The sequence below is a fragment of the Salvelinus fontinalis genome, chromosome 22 (genome assembly GCF_029448725.1).
Source record: "Salvelinus fontinalis isolate EN_2023a chromosome 22, ASM2944872v1, whole genome shotgun sequence".
Taxonomy (NCBI): domain Eukaryota; kingdom Metazoa; phylum Chordata; class Actinopteri; order Salmoniformes; family Salmonidae; genus Salvelinus; species Salvelinus fontinalis.
Window position 1 is genome coordinate 6348297 of NC_074686.1, and position 22379 is coordinate 6370675.

The following is a 22379-nucleotide window of genomic DNA, read 5'->3' on the forward strand; positions in this document are numbered from 1 at the left end:
TTTCTACGCATACTTAATTACGTCACTTTTGTTTTGAGACAACTTCGCCGTGGGCTTTGAACGGGGCACCTGGCTCATGCCCGGTGGCAGTCCGGTTCCAAATCGAATGCAATCAACTTTCAGAGGATGCAAAACACGGCTCCACAGGCGCCCGGGCGAGATTAACCCCTTTCCTTTCTTGGGCAGAGTGACTTCTAATTGGCTGAAAGTTACTTATGGGAAAGTTTCCATAAAACATATGTACCTTCAGGGGTTATCAACACCGTTTTAAAACTTAACTGCTTTTTATTAATGACCAGTGATTCAAGTAACTAAAGACCCACATTGTATAGACAGTCAAGTGTTATATGTTTAGTTAATTTAGATCTCAAAAGACAGATAAAAAAAAGTGCTTATCTTTCGGAATCCACCAAGGAAAACCCATTAAATGTATATTTCAAACACCCATAGTTAAATCACATTGGTGTTTTACCAATTTTATGCCAACTTGAATATAAATGCCTGCCGAACTGCTTATTTGATGAATACGTCATTTAAAAATGGCTTGTTCGCAAAGCATTCGGCAGCTCCACAGGACTTAAAACCCTTTGAAATTGCTTTGGCAAGCTGCTCAATGAGAGGAGCAATAAAAAGGGGGAAATAAGTCATTACGGGAAATTCCTTTATATTCAGTCTGAAAACACTTTGGAGCAGCCTTTTTCTCCCCACACTACCTATTTGGAATAAGTGTTGATCTCAGTCATTATTGACCCACCCAGCCATCTCCTAAACTAGCCATTGACTGAGCTAAATAGGTGCAGCAGATCATTCACCCAAAATTATACTGCTCCCAAAGAACAGCTTTATAGTGTGTTACAAGCAATGCGAGTAAAACTACTTTGATGAAAAAGTCTAGAGTCACAGACTAGGGTTGTTGAAAATGAAAAATGAAAAAGCACTAGTTGTAGCAGTTAGGCAGAGGCAATATGGGAATAATAGTCTTATCTAGGGACAATATCGTTAAACTGAGTATCAAGATGCCGTCGAGTTACACTTTGTGTGAAACTGCATGTTGAATGTGATTGTTATACTTCTATATATTCTCCTACCATCTATGGATGAAGTATCGCAATGTCGTTATGAATGCATACTTCATGTCCATCACAGTTATCATCATCGTGATTGTCATCATATAACACGGCATGAATGATGGCCCTTCTTTATTTAGTTATCTTCGGAACATTCTCCCCTCTCTGTCTGGACGTTAGGCCAGGTTGTTTGTTCAGTGTTCCTGGATAGCCCTGAGGTGTGAGGTGTTCCAAACCAGTGCCTAAACCTTCTGTACAGGTACTCATACAGACAGAGAGAGGGAGAGAGAGAATGCACAGAGAGAGAGAGAGAGATATAAAGAGATGACACTAAACCATGCTGCTGCACTAATGTTTTCTTTCAAGACGTTCATCTCTCAATGGGCGCCCTACAAACACAGGGCCGGGATGAAAGGGGTCTAGACCCCTCTCATTCTACACACCGGCTCGGACCCTCCCCAGTCTCCCTTCCTCACCATGCAACCAAGTGTTACATTTACACATGCCATCCCCAGCCGGTTAAACACAACATCACATGATGATACATGGAGCCTATAAATGGAGAAAAAAAGATTGCAGAATCAATTATTCATTGAATTGACTGTATATTTCCATAGAGATGCATTATAGAGTTGCCTCTCATTGATAACACACACTCGGTTCAAATGAAAATGAAATCTATAGTATAAAAAATTATTCTCGATAACGTGATATTAATATGCGCCTTAGGATATGAATTCATTGTAGTTCAACGTATGGGGGAGGGGTACACAGAAAAAGAGAGATAGAGAGAAGGAGGCGGAGCAGGCGGAGGAGCAGGGGAGTGATGGAGAGGAGGAGGAGGAAGAGGAGGAGGGGAAAGATGGAGAGAGGAGGGAGTACTGTAAAATAGCCCCTGGACTCACTTTGTCGAGATAACAAAGTGCCACTGCCGCAGCGCTGTCACCGGAGTCGACGGACAATCGGCAGCACTTTCCCAGAATCCTACGGGGGTTCCATCTCTCTTTTCTGCCTCCCTCCGTCCCAACGACTCTATCCTCTATCCACACATGTATGCACCAAAGTCCTGTAGGTAATTAGACGGGTCCTGCGTGCTTAGTTAAGGTTAACACATGATCCATATCCTGATCATGGAGATAGAGAGAGGGAAAGAGGGGACGGGAGAGGGAGAGAAGGCGATGGAGAGCATAGCATCTTGGGCGAGACGTAGGGCCCTTTCATGGACAAGCATGGCGTGCTTCAAAAGCCTTCATCAAAACCTCGCCTGGAAACCAGAAACCCCCTCTCCCTCTATTCTTCTCTCTCCCTCTCTCTCCCCTCTCTCTACAGTGACAGAAGGTAAAGAGGGAGTGAAGGACAGAGGGAAAAAGAGGAGAGAAAGAGGGAGATTAAAGAGGAGAGAGATCAGTCAGACAACGAAAGGAGTCTTCGGCGTGGATAATGTATTTTCTTAGGAACTGTTTTCTCTTGTGGTTGCTCATGAATGCCTCTGAATCCTTTCTCATCATCTTTTGTTATGCTCTATGGTTAGGTTACAGAAAGAACAATAGGTGTGCATGAGCATGAGTGAAGAATTTAAATTGGATCCCTGCCAATGGTTAAGGATGGTCTGAGCCTACTGTAGCTTGTCTATGTCATATACAGTGCCTTTGGAAAGTATTCAGACCCTTTGACTTTTTCCACATTTTGTTATGTTACAGCCTTATTCTAAAATGTATATATATATTTTTATTCCTCTCATCAATCAAATTGAATTGGTGTAGACCTTATTGTGAAATGCTTAATTACAAGCCCTTAACCAACAATGCAGTTCAAGAAATAGAGTTAAGAAAATATTTACTAAATAAAATAAAAAGTAACACAATAAAATAACAATAACAATGATAATATACTGTAGGTCCTGGATGGCAGGAATCTTGGTGTACTGAGCCATACGCACTACCCTCTGTAGCGCCTTACGGTCAGATGCCGAGCAGTTGCCACACCAGGCAGTGATGCAACCAGTCAGGATGCTCTCGATGATGCAGCTGTAGAACTTTTTGAGGATCTGGGGACCCATGCCAAATCTTTTTAGTCTCCTGAGCCTCTGCCTGCCCTTGACCTGTCGTTTGCCTGCCCCCTGTTTCATAAATAAACATTTGTTATTTCGAACTGTCTACATCTGGGTCTTATCCTGAGGTATGACACACACATGCGGAGATCATCCCTTCACCTACTCTGCGTATCACAAAGACAAGGCGGTTGGAACCAAAAATCGCACATTTGGACTCATCAGACCAAAGGACAGATTTCCAAGGGTCTAATGTCCATTGCTCGTGTCTCTTGGTCCAAGGAAGTCTCTTCTTCTTATTGGTGTCTTTAAGTAGTGGGTTCTTTACAGCAATTCGACCATGAAGGCCTGATTAACGCAGTCTCCTTTGAACAGTTGATGTTGAGATGTGTCTGTTACTTGAACTCTGTGAAGCATTTATTTGGGCTTCAATTTCTGAACTTATCCTCTGCAGCAGAGGCAACTCTGGGTCTTCCTTTCCTGTGGCGGTCCTTATGAGAGTGCTTGATGATTTTTGCGACTGCACTTGAAGAAACTTTCAAAATTGACTGACTGTCAAGTCTTAAAGTAATGATGGACTGTCATTTCTCTTTGATTATTTGAGCTGTTCTTGCCATAACATGGACTTGGTATTTTACCAAATAGGGCTATCTTCTGTATACCACCTCTACCTTGTCACAACACAACTGATTGGCTGAAACGCATTAATAAGAAGGAAAGAAATTCCACAAATGAACTTTTAACAAGGCACACTTGTTAATTGAAATGCATTGCAGGTGACTAGCTCATGAAACTGGTTGAGAGAATGCCAAGAGTGTGCAAAGCTGTCATCAAGTCAAATGGTGGCTATTTTAAATATAAAATATATTTTGATTTGTTTAACCCTTTCACACGTACCATCACACGGGTGTGATTAGAACATTTATTTAGAACGGCCAATTTCGAATGACGCAACAATCATCATCTGAGCTGGCCACAGTTTTTTTTCAGAAACATTTTTCAAAAACACAGTCCTTACAAAGTTATGTCCAGAATGCTTGCAGTTTATTTTTTAATGCACTATTCAGACATTCACAGAAGTACCTACAGCATAACACAATCATCCAAACTGGAAAAAATGTAGGCTACATTTGTCCTAGCGCTAACTGAGGAAAGATTTATGTAACACAAGCGGTCATATTTAGATAACTCTCAGCTGACATAAACTACAAAATTAATTAGCTAATAGAAATTGCTATTTATTATTAATCACATCACGGGTGAGCTCACCATTGATTGAAATAATTGAGTAAAACACTCTAGAAATTGAAAGTCATCCGACGATAGGTAGTTTCTGCTCGCTGCCATTTTTCTTTCTCTCACAGAAACCAAAGATAATAAGAGAAGACAAGATGAGTTTGGTCTGTTTATAGTATGCATGTTGAAGGGGGTGTGTCGTCTGTCATTGTTCACATTCCACCATTAATTTCCGGAAGTTCTCAAAAAATTTGTGAACCCTCACTCACCTCATTTTGTTGTAACATCTTTGGTCTAACAGACGATTACGTGGAACCCAGAATGCATTGTATGTCAACAAACATGGCCCCACACATAGCTAGAATTAGCTAAGCTCATCATAATCAGTACAACCTTCAAAAAACTATTTTACACAAATAATATGTGCCCTTTACAAGCTATGCAAGAATTGGAATGCATGATTTGTCACCGGTAATTGAAAACGTGAATAAAACATATATATAAATAATTACAGCACAAAACATTTTATGATAGTGATTTATTGATACTAGTGGTGTGTGCCGGCAGTCAATCACGTAACCTCTGACTCCCACTCTGAGCTATTCAGAGTTGTTGTTTATGTATGTAGCTAAGCTGTAGCATGAGCAATGTCTTTCAAAAGGAGATAACTCACAAATGCGGAAATTCTGGAGATTTTTATAAATTCTGACAATGAGTCTGAAAGTCAGGAATCAGATTCGGACAGTGAGGAGCTGCCCCCCAACCTTGTAGCCATTGAGAACCCTGAATCTGAGGACTCCTTGTCCACTGACGAAGTCACAGGTCCCTTTGAAGATGCTGGTGGTGATGGAGGCAGACCAACAGTGGATGAAGTACAGGAGGTCTGTCGTAGCTGGAAGGCCGCCAGCCATTTCACCCCTCCTGGCCCTGCTGTTTGCTTTGATGAGCCCCAGTCTGGAGTGCAAGTCTAACCGCTTCAGATACCAGAACTAGAGGCCTGTAACTTTACTAAACCCTGATTACAAAATTACCAAGTTTCAAGTGTGACTTATACAACAAATACCCATGGGTTCTAAGCTCAAATCCATGACTCTCTCTCGCTCTCTCTCTCTCTCTCTCTCTCTCTCTCTCTCTCTCTCTCTCTCTCTCTCTCTCTCTCTCTCTCTCTCTCTCTCTCTCTCTCTCTCTCTCTCTCTCTCTCTCTCTCTCTCTCTCTCTCTCTCTCTCTCTCTCTCTCTCTCTCTCTCTCTCTCTCTCTCTCTCTCTCTCTCTCTCTCTCTCTCTCTCTCTCTCTCTCTCTCTCTCTCTCTCTCTCTCTCTCTCTCTCTCTCTCTCTCTCTCTCTCTCTCCCTCCCTCCCTCTCCAGAGCCTACGACTTAATTAGAATATAATGATTATAAACGGTCCCATCAGAAAGGCCTTATTAATCAAAACAAAACGTTCATTTTTCAAAATAGGCCTCCAATGAGCTAGTAGTATTAAAAGGAAGCGCACTATCGTGCTTCTTGGTAGGGGGAAGATGAGAATGCTGCCGAGCGTGTTGGGCGGATGATGATTTCTAAATCCTATCAGGGGGAACCAAGGTGGCACATTGGCATTCATTATCAGTCAGTGTTTAATCAAGAGCCGGAGTGATTAAGTAGCAAATTGAGGAGCTTGTCATTTCTCGAAATTGAGTTTGTTGTGTGTGTGTGTGAGCAAGGGTTATTATTCGTTTCCAACTCACAGCAGTTCTATGAGTAAGGTTCTAATTATTTTATTTTTTACAAGACTAAAGTAGTTTCTTTAACAATCCCGTTTGACATTTGAACCAAATTGGATTGCCAGATTAAAAGCTGCAATATGTAACTTTTTTAGGCGACCCGACCAAATTCACATAGAAATGGGAGTTATAGATCTGCCATTCTCATTGAAGGTACAGTAAGTCTAAGAAGTGGTCGATCTGTTCTATGTGCACTATGCTACCTGTAAATTTAGTTTTTGCGTTTTTTTAACTTTCAGTCGAAAACACAATATTTCTGGTTATTGAAAGATATATTCCCCAGTGGTTTAGATGGTTCAATGAGTAAAGGAGTTATAGCCAGGTATGTGATACATTTACACCATCCTCTTCTGAGCATCAGAAACGTTCAAAAACCCTTGTGTATCAAGCGAAATCTGTAAGCATAATATTGTCATTACCGTAGGTTCATCTGAATACGAAAGCCATTACAGATTTCAGAGATCACCAACTGTGTTATTCACAGGGATCTGACACTAAACGTAGCTTCAAGTAGCTAACTGTTCAAATGATGATGAAAGCCTTGCCTGGAGAAAGACAGTGCGTGATATATGTGCTATAGAAATTGTTGCGCAACCTTAGATCACACCATTCACCATATCCATACATTTCTTGTGTCTCTTTGGTACAATCAACAGGGAGGAAAAAGTAGTTCACCTCCCCACAGGGAACATTATGCGGGGGAAGACTTTCTTTTCTTTTCCTTTTCACTTCCTCGCCTGTCAAAACCTGAATCCAATAAAGTGTCTCCGACAAATCAACAGCTCTTTCAACTAATTCCTCGCAATCCTGAGAATAAAGAAACGTGGGCAATCGAGAGAAGCGTTCGGACACCATGAGGGATGTAGCAGCAAAAACAAGAAGTACTATTATGTACTTCAATGGTAGAGGCCTTAGTTTGCTTAGTGTGCTTTAGAGGGTCCAGTAATGGCTGAGGTGCAGTCACACACCTTATTACCACATTTTCAGCTGACTTTGGTATTAGAACTGTCTGGTCTTTTCGGGTGAAGTATCAGTCCAGTAATGCAGTCATTTAGGTACCTTGCAACTTGGCAGAGAACAGCTTAGAACTGAACTCCACTGATACCTAGTATGCATTCATTCTATCCACCTCTTCTTGGCACAGACGTTTGGCAGTGATAGGTGTTGTCCGGTAAGGTTCCTGTGGTGTTTGGTATAGACACACATCCAATCCTGTAATGTCTGACCCAGTTTGTGGCCATATAGTACTACAGTGCATTGCAGTGGCCCAGTGGAGTGTCGGTTTGGTTCACTGAGGTGCTACGTCTCCACGCCGGCCATGGCTTAGCCTCCAGCCATGAGTCTTTATGAGGCTTGACAGCGTGTTTACTTTGGACTCCATTTCCTAGAAGTTTATGCATGGTTTGGCGCTCACTAACAGTTGATGGCCGGGCCTCTTTATTGAATTAGTTCTGTCTCAGAGCATGAGAGACGTGGTGGTTTTTGTCCCCTGAAAACATCCACCCAAACCCCTTTCCCTAGTCTCTCTCCTAATGAAAGGGTAATAAATGTATGTTCTACACTCTGACATAGACACACACTGACCCTAACCCCAACACAAACATCAACAGAGTCAACCATTCAGGGGGTTATAAATTGTGGTCACACCCAGACACAAAGGCACACAAATAGAAGTGGGGAAACTGGGTGGATATGTAGGGAATGGATCGATCAGTGTTGTTGAGCAAGAGTTGGAGAGAGATTCTCCAATTGGCTCGTTGCTTTATCCTATTGAGATGCCTCTCTTTGGGATGTGTCGTACATACATCGTTCTTGGGCAAATATCGCATACTTACATGTACTGACCTTGTTCTGTATAGAGAAGCGTATCCGCACAGCGAAAACAACGCGTGCCTTAACTAGTGATAGCATGGGTCTGTTAACCCATTGATCAAGCGAGCAAAGACACACACACACATGCCCACGCTACCCACTAATGCACACACATCCCCCCCCCCCTTCCTCCTTTCCTCCCACTTCTTCCAAGAAAAACACCAAAATATGGTGTCTTCCATTTCAACACTTTGAAGTGTCGGGGGTCGTCACGACCATTGCTCAACTAAGGCCTTAATAAGCCCACTCTGAATTAACTAACTTCGATCACATGCTAAAGTAGTTGTAGCGTGATAGTGCTCTAGCCAAGATTTGACTTGCTCTTAATCTCACCATCCGTAAGAGATCCGGACGCCTCAGGAACACTTTGGCACTACCGTACATCTCTGCGACAGATATGGAAAGCAGAGGCAGGATAAATCTCCCAGTTAGCACTTTACATCCCCATTATACTAATCTCAATTCAGAACCCATCAGATTAGTTCCGCAAAATGATAATGCTTCATCCATCACTCATAAAGATTAGTCATCAACACTGATAATCCCAAATCAAAGCCCAAACCTTATTTGATGGTTATCGGGTGGTGATATACAGTGTGCGCTAATAGATAAGTAATTGATGCTTTTATGGTATATAGATCATGTTAATCATTACCGAGATATCAGCATCTGTAAAATGGCGTCTTGGGAGACCAGTATACAGTATTCCTCAGTCATTGGTTGTGGCCTGAGGGAGAAGAAACAGTGAGGATAAAGGACACAGGGATCAATAAAGAAAACCCACACAAGATCGATATTAGGCCACAATGTTTATTCAGTAGTGTTGTTTCAACGTATAGGTACAATACTGTCTGCTTTTGTAAGACTAAAAAAAAGTGACCATTACAGTCATCTGTGCTCACAGAATGCCAGTCATTATCATCATCCTCCTGGTGTAACGTACGCACCTCCTTACGCTCTCCGAGAGAGCAAGTACATTTCCAAATGGTAGGCACTTTGAAGGTTTAAAACATTTGTGAATATGCATTTATATATATAATATATATCTTTTTGTATACTAATAAGCAATTGGACTCAATGGTCAAAGTCTCTAATAAAATAAAAAGCTATAAAAAAAATGAAGGAAAAGAAAATGAGAGAGTAATGTGGCCATAATGGGAATAAGTTCAAGCAATGGTGAGAATACTGTTTCTTTGGGTTTTGGTTTGCAGTTTAGTACCTATCTTTTCTATGATGATAATATGAGAGAGAGAGATTGCAGGCAGAAGCCGGAGGGTATAGCAGAAATGAGGGAGAGGAGGGGATGCAGGGAGGAGGATGGCCTCATGTGGGTGGTTGTGAGTTCAGACGTCTACTTCACATTTGTGTACAGCTCAAAAGGCAACTTCATAACCTGTTGTACCTTTCACGCAGAGGTGACCGTTTCAATGCGAGAGGATGGCAACAACAGGTCAATCCCATGGTGTATTTCTCTATGTCTTGTTCCTGGTAACCAACCTCACGCTCTCTGAGAATCGCTCAAAGGAGAGCTCCTCGCCGCTAAACGGACGAAGGTGTCATCTGCAAACTGAGGGCCAGCACTTACGTTTTCTCTTGGACTTAGCTCAAGTCAAAATGCTGTGACTGACCACAACACGTGAGAAACCTTCGGAAAAAGGATCCAAAAGTTCAATTTTCCTCTAAAGACTGGATCGGAATCACAGTGGTCCCGCACAGAACCGACTCTTTTCAATGGGCAGCTGGTGTGTATCCAGTAGCACAGAAAAGTCTGTCGGAGAGGATCTCCGGGCTAAACCATCGACACAGGGGAGACAAAAACACTGGCAACACAGTGGAGTGAGAAAAAGGGGGAGAGGCCGAGAGCTTACGTGGAGGAGATGGAGAGAGTGCTGAGGATGAGAGGGAGGAGCAAGGGCAGATGGGACAGGCAGAGTAAACTAGGGGAAAACATTGGGCATGGCAGGGGGCCAATGCCCCAGAGCCAAATTTAACCCCAAAGATAGTAAACACTCAGAGCTGAACGAGACCAGCAAAGAAGCAATGAGGTGAATGTGCAATATGAGAAGTTGTATGCAATTAAATAAAATTGAAAAAAAAAAAAACATCCACAAGACATACTGTAAAGTAAGTCTTGTGTTTTTCTTGAGCCCCTGCTGACACATCTTAGCTTTTTAAGACCGATTACTGTGTTTTAACATGTATGCTGTATAATAAATGGTTTTGACCAAAAGAAACATTGAAAGAAAACAAACAAGACGAACAAAAAATAACTGAAACGCTCAAGTTCAACTAGAATGATTGACATTGTAACCTGAAGGGAGAACATTTACATTGACAGTTATCAGCGTTAATATGAAGATGAAAAAGCTTCATGAAAACTACAAAAGGCATATATATATTTATTTTTTTACATCTGAGAAAAAAATATAAATGAATGAAATACACCTTTTAAAGATCAACGCCAGACATGCTAGGACAATATTTTTTTATAGGATTGATACAGAATAATTATATTCAATTATTTCCACTTTTAAAACATTTCTTTACAAATACATACTGCTACAGTTAAATAGTAGTCAGCGACTAAAAACAGCTCCTTTGACAGAAGACAGATGCAATAGCTTTTTCTCACCTTAACAGATTTTTTAAAATGTTTTTATATTTTTTTGCCTTTTCAAATAATACACAAAATGTTTAAATACACTGAGATATGCCATAAAATAAGCAATGCTTGGCTTTTCATTAAAAAAAGAAAGAAAATGTCTTAATTACAATACTCTATGCAAAAGCTTTCCTTTATGTAATTTTTCCTCAATTAACTTTTTTCTTTTTGTTGTTGTTGTTACAGTATATTTGAACAGGTTTTTTCTCGTTGTCATGGACTGCTTGCTATAAACTGTCACTCCGATTTGTCTATCTTCTCATGAGGGGGCGGGGCTTTATGCATAAAACTCCTTGGTTGGGGCCTTCTGATAGGCTGCCCCAGAGGGTTTCCTCTCTCCCAGGTCGTAGCTGCCCTCGTCCTTCTTCCTCATGCGGTAAACCAAGAGGAGGATGAGGAAGATGGCGAAGAGGAAGCCAATAACTCCACCCGCAATGACAGCTGTGGACAGAGAGAGGGTGAGGTCAGAGGTTAGAGGTCAAAGGCTAATTCAGAGGACATTAAAGCTTATAGCATCTAGAGAGGGAACTTTGAATGCACCGTGCCCTTTCTTACACAATCCCCCTATCAAGCTACTCAACATTACTCCTAGGACATGCCCTTGTTTCCTGCATGCTAATTATTTCCATAGGATTTCATCATTCTTCCAATTATACTTGTATAAGGTTTCTTTACAGCCCTTAATCTGTTTTAGGGCTCTTGTGGCGAAACAATCTCCCCTCTGCTCTAGTTTTATTTCCACATGTTGAACTGGCGCCTCGGCCCCATGGGTAAAAAGATATCTGGCACGCTTACCAGCCAGAAACCGTCCGGCTCCTCGGCGTGGAGCGGATAAATGTAAATTAGATTACAGACAATTTGAGTTTGTGGGAGCCATAAGGGACAGGATGAGGAAAGGTAGGAGGTAGAGAGGACAGGAGGAGGTTAGCTAGCCAGATCTGTTTCCACACAGTGGGCCTGGGCCTCCTGAACTCAGAGTTTTACATTACTCTAATCCACAGTATATACAGCCCTGTCAAGGCCATGGTTTTAGTGGATGTGGCCAACATGACTATAATTGAAAACAGAAAAAAGTAGTGTAGCTAGCAGACAGTTCGAAAAGTCAAGGCCTCACATGTCAACATGACCAGTCATTTGAGCAATTTTGAGATACAATAGTTAGCCAAAGTTTCCTACATTGCAAACTTTGGAATAAACAACAAAATCCAAATGAGCAAAGGCGGCTGACTGGTTGGATGTTTGTGGGATATATTTCCATCACGGCTGTATTGACGTCCCTATTTGTCCTCAACCATGTCACTTTTTCACAGTAACTATCAGATGGGTGGCAGAACAAAGGGGAACTGAAGTGCCAATCCATTTGTAACACTCTACATGTTTATCGCCGACACTGAAAGGAAAAACAGCATCAGAGAGTGCGATTGCCAGTCAGATCACTTTCCTAGTTTGGATTTCATTAGAAGTGAATTAACACTAAATTGGAGCAAAGTGCGCTATGAACTCTGGAAGGTCCCACTGTGACGGGTAGAAATGTATTTTATACATTATTTTCAGAAGCTGTAGAGAGCATGAGAGACACGGGCAGAACATCATGACTAAGGAATGTGGATCTGATCAGGAAATAAACACAATGTACACTGAGTGTATAAAACACTAGGAACACCTGCTCTTTCCATGACATACCGACCAGGTGAAAGCTATGATCCGCTACTGATGTCACCTGTTAAATCCACTTCAAATCACTGCAGATGAAGGGGAGGAGACAAGTTGAAGAGGCAATTGAGACATGGATTATATGTGTGCCATTCAGAGGGTGAATGGGCAAGACAAAAGTTTTAAGTGTATTTTGAACGGGGTATGGTAGTAGGCGCCAGGCTCACTGGTTTGTGTCAAGAACTGCAACGCTGCTGGGTTTTTAACGCTCAACAGTTTCTCGTGTGTATCAAGAATGGTCCTCCACCCAAAGGACATCCAGCCAACTTGACACAACAGTGGGAAGCATTGGAGTCAACATGAGCCAGCATCCCTGTGGAACGCTTTCGGCACCTTGTAGAGTCGATGCACGACAAATTGAGGATGTTCTGAGGGCAAAAGGTGGTGCTACTCAATATTAGGAAGGTGTTCCTAATGTTTTTTAACACTCAGTGTATAACAGCAATGTTATAGCAATTATATTACAGATTATTAGGTGTTATATGGCAGAGGATATATGAAGTTGCTGCACAAGCTAAAGATGCAGCAAAGATCCAACCAACAAAACTCGCCAGACATCCAAATGCAGATTTCCATGTCATCAATCTCGGCAGCAGACCCACTTTAGTGTCGCTCCAGACCCGCCACCTGACCTACTTCATAATCAACGTTGTAATCAAGAATTCAGAAATAACACGGCAGTGTCATTACCTGATGTGACAGAATTTCCCATACAACAGCTCACAACCCATAATCAACATTCAGATGTGTAGACACAGGTGTAAAGACTGCACACTGTTGCCTGCGTCGAGTGTGAAAATGGTGAACCCCTGTTCTGCTGTTGCCGTACGTACCTGCCAGCACCTCCGTCCTCTGGAAGAGGTTTTCCGAGCGAACATCGATGGGCTCCAGGGGGGAGCTGAGGGTGCTGGCGATCTGGTTCTTGCGCACGTCCTCGGTGACGGGTACTGGGGGCTGGGAGGAGAGAATGGAAGGATACGATGGTGGTATATCGTTTTTTTTTTACAAACATAACGGCCAGGAGAATGGAAGTTAGAGATGGAGGGATATAGTTTAAGTACTAACATAGATGCCTGGCTCCATATTTGGGTCTCTAGCTCCGAAACCAGGGCCAAGTAAAATCACCTGCCCTACACCTTCCGTGTTAACAGATCTGAAAAGACTGGATAGGAGAAAGCAACATGGCAGAAGCCACACTAACACTATTGGGGGGTTTGGTGGAGTCGTCACTGTATTGCTGTCACCTCCCTAGTGTCTTCATGTGTAAATATTGAACGGTAAGGGATTAGGGGAAGGGACCACAATGGAACCAGGCCAGAAATAATCTAGGCCATCACCCAACACACCAAGGGAAGGGGGGAGGGGGGGGGGGGGCCAAGAGCTGATGCTGTAGTGTTCTAAAACGGGAGATTATGTCTGTTTGATTCAGTAATCCAGCATAACGTACAACAAACCAGAGCAACATCAGGAGCCTAGATGACTGCTTGATCCTCATCCCCAGAGGAACCTCTTGGAGGGCATTATCATCACTGCATTAGAGGGATTTGATGACATGCTATGTCAACGAGTTAAGACTTATGGCTGATGGTTTATACTCTGTGGGGAGGTCAAAGAGCATAAGATCACTGTCTAGCAAAATGCTAGAATATCAGTGTGTTATTAGGGCTCTATTACCAATGACTACTTTTATGTATAGCATTCCAGCATCGGGGTCAATGCATGTTCAACTGTTATTTGGGGAGGGGAAAGGCTCCCACAGAATAGTAGACAATTTCCAATATCTACCGTACGGGGGGGGGGGGTGGGTACTGGTCCTAGGGCAGTTCGGGCAAATGCCCAATGGGCCGGTCCATCTTTAGCTTAGTGGGCCGGTCTAAAAGGTTGTCATGTTCCCTCACCTCTGTTCTGACTGGCTTCCTGGGCGTTTTTCTAGGCAGGTCTTCTCTGGGCGTGTCTGTCTCCGCTCTGGGAGTGAAGTCTTTGGTGGAGTCCTGGGTGGGTTCTGCTTTGGGCGCAATGTACAGCGTGCTCCCGGTCACCGTCTCCTCGATCACCTCCTCAGCAATGCCTGCAGAGCAAGATGAGGAGACGGCACTGTTGTACTACTTCACCAGCACTCAATGACTTTCAGTTGGTTGTCAGTCTATATCTAAGTGAAATCCGGCTTTTTGTAAAAAGGGGCTTCAATGCCTAAGGAAGACCTCAGTTCTACAGACATGCCCACTCTGGTTGAAAAGCCAGTCTCAATGAATCCTTTAAAAAGACACAGTATTGAGAAATGACTTTTCGTGCGTGCCAGCCTGCCTGTGCGTGTCAACCCAGTCGAAGGCTACTGTGACCAGACTCTTACCTGACCCTGACCCCGAGTTAAAGTCGTCGTCGTCCTCAGGGTAGTAACCCCCGGACCCTGTGTCGTCAATGAAAAGTTCATCCACTTCGGAGGACGACTTGGCCGCGTCCGCTATCTGAAACGGAGAACAACAGAAATCTAGACAAAGTATTGGGCATTTAGACTGCTCCGAGACCACTTTCCAATGCGCAGGTCCAACATAACTTTCTTACAGTCGCCACTTTTGACTTTGAAATACTTCTAGCAGTGAACCCGTTCCTGGATACCACGGTCTGATTGTTTGGTAGAAAAGCACTGAGATTCAATGAAAAGTGAACACCAAAAAGGGCTTATCACTTGACTCAAAGCCATAGTTGACCCAAAGATAGCTAGTCGTTTCAGCACTCCAGTATGTTCTGCCAGGCGGACCTACCGTTATTTGCTTGAACATCGTAGTCCATGTACCACAAGAGGGCACTTGTCTCAACAAACCACGCTGGACTATATCACTGTGTCAGAGTCAAACAACCACTCTCTAAACAGATTAGACGTCTAGCTCCCCCCACCATTGTTGCCAGGGTAAAAGTTCATAGAAGTGTGTGTGTGTGTTTGTCTTACAGCTTAACGGACTGGCCAATAGTAAAGCTGAAATTGAACAATGCTGTTCGTGTGACTTGCAAAGACATCAACCCCCTCAAGACTATAGAATGCTAGTTTATAAAATGTCATCCGTCCTCAATTTCCTTTACAAACAACAACAGTGAAATTACTGCACAATGGGCAAAACATTGCCATCATTGTCATGTGTGTGTGTGTGTGTAGGTGAGTGCGCACCTTCGTGCGTGTGTGCATTTAGTGGAATAGCTAGGTAGGACCCATGGCAACCTCCATTCAACCTCAGTCTGAGTCCGAGTGTGATGTCCCCTCCATACTGATGCTGCTTTAGAAAAAGGGCCACAAAAGAGGGCCAACAATAAATCATCCCTGCTTTGCTAGTGCTTGTGTGGTGCTGGTGGTGCTCGTTGGTTTGGTGCACCAATGTTTTTGTCACGTTTCAACCCTGCTCTTGTGCTCTTCAGCTGATATACTTGGAAATAAATGACCTGGGATCAGTTTTACACTCGTTGCTTTTGCGGAAAAGGCCGGGGACGAAAGAGAGTGAGGACATAACATACGGGACGACACATTTCTCAGAAGGAAGCTGTGATAAGTAGGTTTGTGTTGTTGTTGTGTGTGTGTGTGTGTGTGTGTGTGTGTGTGTGTGTGTGTGTGTGTGTGTGTGTGTGTGTGTGTGTGTGTGTGTGTGTGTGTGTGTGTGTGTGTGTGTGTGTGTTCTAACCATGTGGGGACCATTTCCCACATCCGCATGAGGACAAAGGCTATTTTAAGGTTTGGGTTAGAATTTTGAATGGAATGTTTGTCTCGGTCCTCACAAGGATAGAAGAACAAAACCTGTGTGTGTGTAGGTGCGTTTGCATATGTGCGTCTGTGTCTATGCACGGTTGCCTGTTTCACTTTGACTGCAATAGGTGTACAACTGAGTGTATAAAACTGCAAACTGAGCCTATGGGAATGAGGGTGAACATAGCCCCTAAATGCCTCGGGCTGTGGGGGTAAAGTGTGTGTTTTGAAGGTCTGTCTGCCTCTCTTCAAAGAGCAGCCTGACACTCTCCGCCGTCACAAAGGGGCAGGTCTGCGGTGGAGAGCGTTGGTGAAAAGACAGGGGATGATAAAACAGAACAATATCTGCCCCCCCCCTCCAAAAAGGAGCAATGACTTTCCAACAGAAAGGTATTCAGGTCAGGGCTGGCTGATCAAAGGATGAATTTGATCAAAGCAACTTTATTTTAACCTCGCTGCCTATTCTGTTTCACCAACCCTCCCTCCCCAGTTCAGTTCACTAGCTGGGCCCACACACCACTATGCATCAGCAATAATACAATTAACGAACCAAAGGATGGAGCCCACAAATCAAGCCACAAACAGCAGAGCCTAATGAGATAGAGGCAATTGAGGCCACACACACTCACACCCGAACGCGCACACGCTCAAGCGCACACGCGCGCGTACCCACAGTATTCAACACAGCACAAATCTAAAGAAAGTGAAAGTAAACAATGCCGTTGCTATAGCGTGCATGGCACAAAGAGCGAGACAAGGAGTGAATCAAATCAGATGTTCATTCTGGAGCGGAAATGGTCCGTAAACTCCTGCCTCTTATCACTATTGACATGTTTAACCTTCGAGGAGGACTTGCCTTTGAATCCTTATCCCAAGCTGGGAGTTCAAGCCTGGAACCCCATAACAAAGGAGCACCCTCCTCATAGAAATAGGATTTCTAGAATTAGGCTACTAGTAACTCCATTTCTATGGCCATTCTCTCGCGGATGAAAACCCTCTTCTCCTTCCGGTCCATTCTATCTGTTTACTTTCCTTCCGCAGAAAGTGAGAGGCCAGACAGAGCGTTGGGTTATCTTTCAGCTCGTCAACTCCACTCGTGTAAATTGCAATTAGCCTATTATAGTAACTGACGTTCAAGATGTGGTAATCGTGTAATGGGACTCCATAAAAATCACCCTCTGGGTTCTGTTCCCAAACAAAGCCTAATCTACACATGCTTTGACTACTACGCACTGGCATTATTTGAACTCAAGAGATAAAGGGCTTCTTCCAAGCAGGCTATTTAAATAACTTCTTCCTTTAGAAAGACTAACGGACAGACATCTGTTAATGCTTCAAGCGCACACACACACACACACACACACACACACACACACACACACACACACACACACACACACACACACACACACACACACACACACACACACACACACACACACACACACACACACACACACACACACACACTGTGTGCTTGTAAATACCCCCCAAAGTGTTAATGACTAGGTCTGGGGGTCATTGTCCACTTCCAGGTATGACCCTAACTAATACAGTGAGAGCTGGCAGATACAGCTCATGTAGCTCACTGGTATGAATGAACGGGGAAAAGCCCATAGAGAATCCATCCAGCCAGACAGAGCCTTAGCCGCCTAATCCTTAGCCGAGACCCTAACAAGCAACAAGCAGCACCTAGCCTCGCGCCTGACTGACAGCGAGACTGCGATAACGAGCGGCACCGTGGCTTTTATTAGAACAGAACTACCGTTCCTACGGTCTGTCTGCACCTAATGAACAACGAGTGACCAGCAGGAGGCTGGCTGGTGGATGCGGTCAGTCTCCATGGAGAACGTCTACAGGGAAAGAAATATTATACGCAAGAGGAGGAAGAAGAGAGGAGAGGCAGAGACGAGCGAGAGTGACAAGGAGGGAGAGTGACATAGAAAGAGGAGAGAGAGAGACTGGTAGGAGGGAGAGAGAGAGAGAGAGAGATTACGCGCTGCAGTAGACAATCTGTGGCCTGCAGGTTGCTTTGCTAAAAGCTTGTTAAACAGCCAAGCCCATGGCTGGCGGTGTCCGAAAGTCAAAGAGGCTCTCTTTATGGCGTGTGCAGTTAGCTGTGAGCTAGCGCTATCGTGAGAGGAGGTAGTTAGAGTAGGGTGGGTGGCTATGGATCATGGGGGTAGTGTAGGGTAACTTGGGTGAGCCATCTTGCCCCGTCTCTAATCCGTGTAGACACATTGCATTCACTTCGTACACGGTCAATATTATCCCACGCCAACACAGGGGAGGAAAAAAAGACACAGGAAAAAGCTCACACACGCAAGGGCTCGTACAAACAGTAAGGCTTACATCATTGACAGGAGTGGAAAGCAAGAGACAGGGGGCAGACAGTGCCTCGGACATTCCTTGTCTGTCTGTTGCTCTGCTCCCGCTCAAAAATATTTCCTCAAGAGAACCTCGAGTTAACTACGAGGGCGAGAGAGAACCATTACAACATAAAGCACTTAAGACTTGCTATGCGGTCATTTCATCTTTCTTAAGGATATTCCCTGATGTCAGTCATTGTACCTCACAGTACTTCAATGGTCATTGTTCAGTATTGTCCGCTTCTGTAAGACCATTGGGTACCACTGTACTATCAAATAGAAATCAGTCTCCTCTCCCCAGGAAGGGGGAAACAAAAGTGAACCCTGAAAGTCAATGATTTTCCGAAGGGAAAAAGTGTCTGAGTGTCTCTGCGTTAAAGAAGTGCAGGTAGATGTGAGTTTATCTGTAAACTCAGCGAGCCACGGATCCATACGGTGATCAATACTGCCACCACTCTGGCCTGGCCTCCTTCCCATCTCTCTCCCACAGGCACATTTACAAGGTGGCTTTTTTATCGGCCCTGAACGGATGGATGGCTACGGCTTTTCCCGGTGCCGGACCTGGCTGGGAGGAAAGGATTAGAGGTGACTGGGTGAGAGCAATTGGCTTGAGTGGGCTAGAATGGCTGGATTCGAGACGCAGCGTTTCAATAGTGAAGATTTGACTCTTGTTATCGGCTCTATGTGGTGTTTAGTGTGTCACTTGTTGTCTTAAGAGATAACGACAACAGCAATGGACGGCTAGGTTGGCACCTGTTTGGCGGCCATTTTGTAGGCTAACGCTAGCACATACTAATGCTAAACAAACAACCCGGGCAGGAGCAAGCTGGCTTCATAATTGATGTTTTGTTGGTGAGGATTTGGTTGTCGAATGTAAATGGGGTTGAGAAATGAGTTCATAAAGGCTACAAGTCCACAGCAACGAAGTGGGAGTTCAAACACTGACCCACAAGCTAAGCAAACGGCTGTGGTGGTGGAGGAAAGGAGGGGGAGGAGGGTGGACGGATGTCTCTCCGCGCTCTTCAGAACCTTCAACTTTTATTGCCCTCCTGGGATCGTAATAAGAAACAAATTGATGGTCTTTGAGACACTGGAGGGGAGGGGCTGTTACTGCAGGAAGTTGACACAAATCAAACTCTCCCTAAAAACCAGACTGTGTGCCCTGGAGCTATTCCCGGAGTGCGGGGGACAGCTTTGTAGCTTGGTGTGTGTGTGTTGACATTTACCACAAAATCCAGGAAACAGAATCTGTTCATCTGGCTCTGTCGCTAGCAGCTCACTTTGCCACATGTTCCCTTTTCATCAAGCATAACAGCATAAATAATGCATCCACAATAGGGCTTTCTTTTGAATGATCGATTTGTGTTATTTAAGCCTGTAAAGCCTTTATAATCCTAATTGGAATACAAGAGACACAGTTAAGAAGAGCTACACAGGCGAGTGTTGACAGTATGTCGACGACTAGCTTTTGAACAATTGATCGGCGGTTGATCTGAGATTCCCGAAACCGTCACCACTCGTACTAAACTGAATGACGAACACCGGAATGAACCCAGCCGAAGAGCTCCTGTGGAGAGTTCAGGAAGTAATCCAGATGCCGTGGCTCCTTCCTGTTTCGAAGCAGTGCCACACTTGGGTTGACGTGGAGAGTTTATAGGTGGATGTGTTACCTTTTTCATTTCGGGGTGCAGTTGGACTCCATCATCAAATGAATGGCGGAGAGCAGTCATTTACGGGTGCATTAGTTGATCTTTATGTCCCCATAAAGATTGAGTAAACTGTCCGGGACTGTGCTAGAATTAAAACCAGCAGACCTTGCTGCTCTATGGAACTGGATCAGCTCACCACATACTGCTGGGTAAATATGCTCCGTACTTTCAGAACCGTTTGACAGATCGGTTTCTTTAGTTCTACACAATGCTAGGACATTCTATACCCCCAAAAAGGCCGTCAAGTTCTGAAGTTCTGAAGTTCTGATAAGCTTTGCTTTAGTTCTCCAAACAAACATGTCAAAGTCCAGTCAAGCAGCTCAAACTACCTTAAACTACATCCATATGTGAACAAACACAAGCTGCATACGCTGGCTGGGGAAACGTTTGTTAAAGTTTGACCAAAATAAGACCAGGCTCAAGAGTTTTCACAAACATGTCTCACAGACGAGAACAGAGAGCTTGACTAACTCCGTCCTCACATACACTGACCATTCATCTACCTCAGACTGCATAAATATAACATGAGGCAAGAATCATAAAGAACCTGATAGTACAGACTGTGCAAAATAAAAAATATTTTATTTTATTTTGCGCCTGTGACAAAAAAATCCAATGTTTTTCCTACAGACGCCCAATAAGAGACAACATCCTGAGGAAGAAAGTCAATTTCATGGTTTCCAACGAAAACAGACGCTCACTGATAGTCTGGCCGTGGGACAATAGAGTAAACCTACCTGCCTGTACAATCCTATTTACGCAGTTCAGCAAGATAGAGTAAGGCAAGAAATGTGTATTCTAATGGTCTGAATGTAAACCTGAATGAGACCATAAATCATAACAAGCCATAACACAATTCACGAGACACAATCATTTTGCAATGTTGCAATATAACATAACATGCGACATATGTGCCAATTTCGCTGTGGTATCGGTGTGTCAACGTGTGTGAACGCTCACACCCGCCGCAACACATTACAGGCTAATTAACTTCATCTCAGACCACTAAATATTTTACTCGCATTCCAATTAAAGCCTGTCTGCTTGACTCATTCGCTGAGGCCCCTGATGAACCTCATGTAAAGTTAAATGTAAACCTTGAGTGAAACAATAAGAAGCAAATGTGACTCACGTGGTCTCAACATGTACGTTTTTTTTGTGAATACCTCAGCTCTATCGCATCTAAGCCTGCAGAAAATGACAGAGTTCTTTCTGCACACAGCCCTCTCTGGAATCCCAAGTCTACCATTTGGAATACTGCCTGCCCCCCCCCCCCCCCCCGGGTTGGGAATTGGGAAATTCCTCAGCCCCGTTAAACATCTTTTGATACGCACAGGAAACCCTAGATTCTTTGTCAGCTCGGAAACCCAATATGCTGGGAAATGGGCTTCACCTGCGAGTCATTTTTGGGAGGAGGGAAACTGAAAGATTTTCCGCGGCGTGGCAGGTTTCGTCCCTCAAGTCGCAGTGGAAATAGGAAGCTGTAACAGAGGCGAGGCTGAACAGAAACGAGCACAGGGTGGTTTTAAGTGCTCAGGCCTGTATAAAAACAGGTCTAACGTTCTATAACTCTAAAACCTCCTAGCTGTAACAAAAAAACAAATTGAGTTCAGTAACATCAGTAATCTAGAATTCCCACATCCAGGAGCAACGTTCTTACTTGACTACCATTTATCAAGTCCACTATCCACACAAATAACCCTGGGCCAGTCAAAATGGCGCCCGTGGAAACATGAACGTTAGGTCTCTTCAGAGGGCAGATCTGTGAGAGGAGGATGTTGCTTATTTTAACACGAGTGGGGAGAGAGGGGAAAGGGGCTTAGAGAAGTTTCAACCCTCAGCAAACCACTGACCCCCTAATTGACATCGTCTCAAGTGGGAAAGTACCACGCCGTGTTCCCAAATTCACCATTTTGACCGGTTCTGACTTGTCTGAATGTCGTTGGAGACGCTCTGTTCTTTCGCCCTGCCTTTGTACCCGCTTGGCGTTCATTTCACACATCCCCGACTAACTCGGCAACGCGCACTTCATCACAAAGAAACGTTTCACGAAAGGTTTGGAACAGATCTTCCTCCCGCCTTCCGGTTCGCCGGAAAATAACGCATTTTCAGCAACATCCTTTCCAAGGCCACATATTCATGCAAAGCCCTTTAAGGCAATTAAGGCAATGACTGCTGGTCCTCAAACGTCTCCAGCAAAATTACTATG

The 22379-nt window shown here is 43.9% G+C and overlaps 1 protein-coding gene across 1 annotated transcript in view; it reads right to left on the reverse strand.

Moving 5' to 3' along the window:
• Positions 1-8777: 8777 nt before the first annotated feature.
• Positions 8778-22379, reverse strand: part of LOC129819633 (syndecan-2-A-like) — a 33732-nt gene continuing 20130 nt past the window's right edge. Inside the window, exons 2-5 of the mRNA XM_055876047.1 lie at positions 14713-14827; positions 14261-14430; positions 13196-13316; positions 8778-11090 (exon numbers count right to left, since the gene is read on the reverse strand). Coding sequence (XP_055732022.1) covers positions 10927-11090; positions 13196-13316; positions 14261-14430; positions 14713-14827 — 570 coding nt within the window. The 3' untranslated portion in view covers positions 8778-10926. The remainder of the gene's footprint in view (positions 11091-13195; positions 13317-14260; positions 14431-14712; positions 14828-22379) is intronic.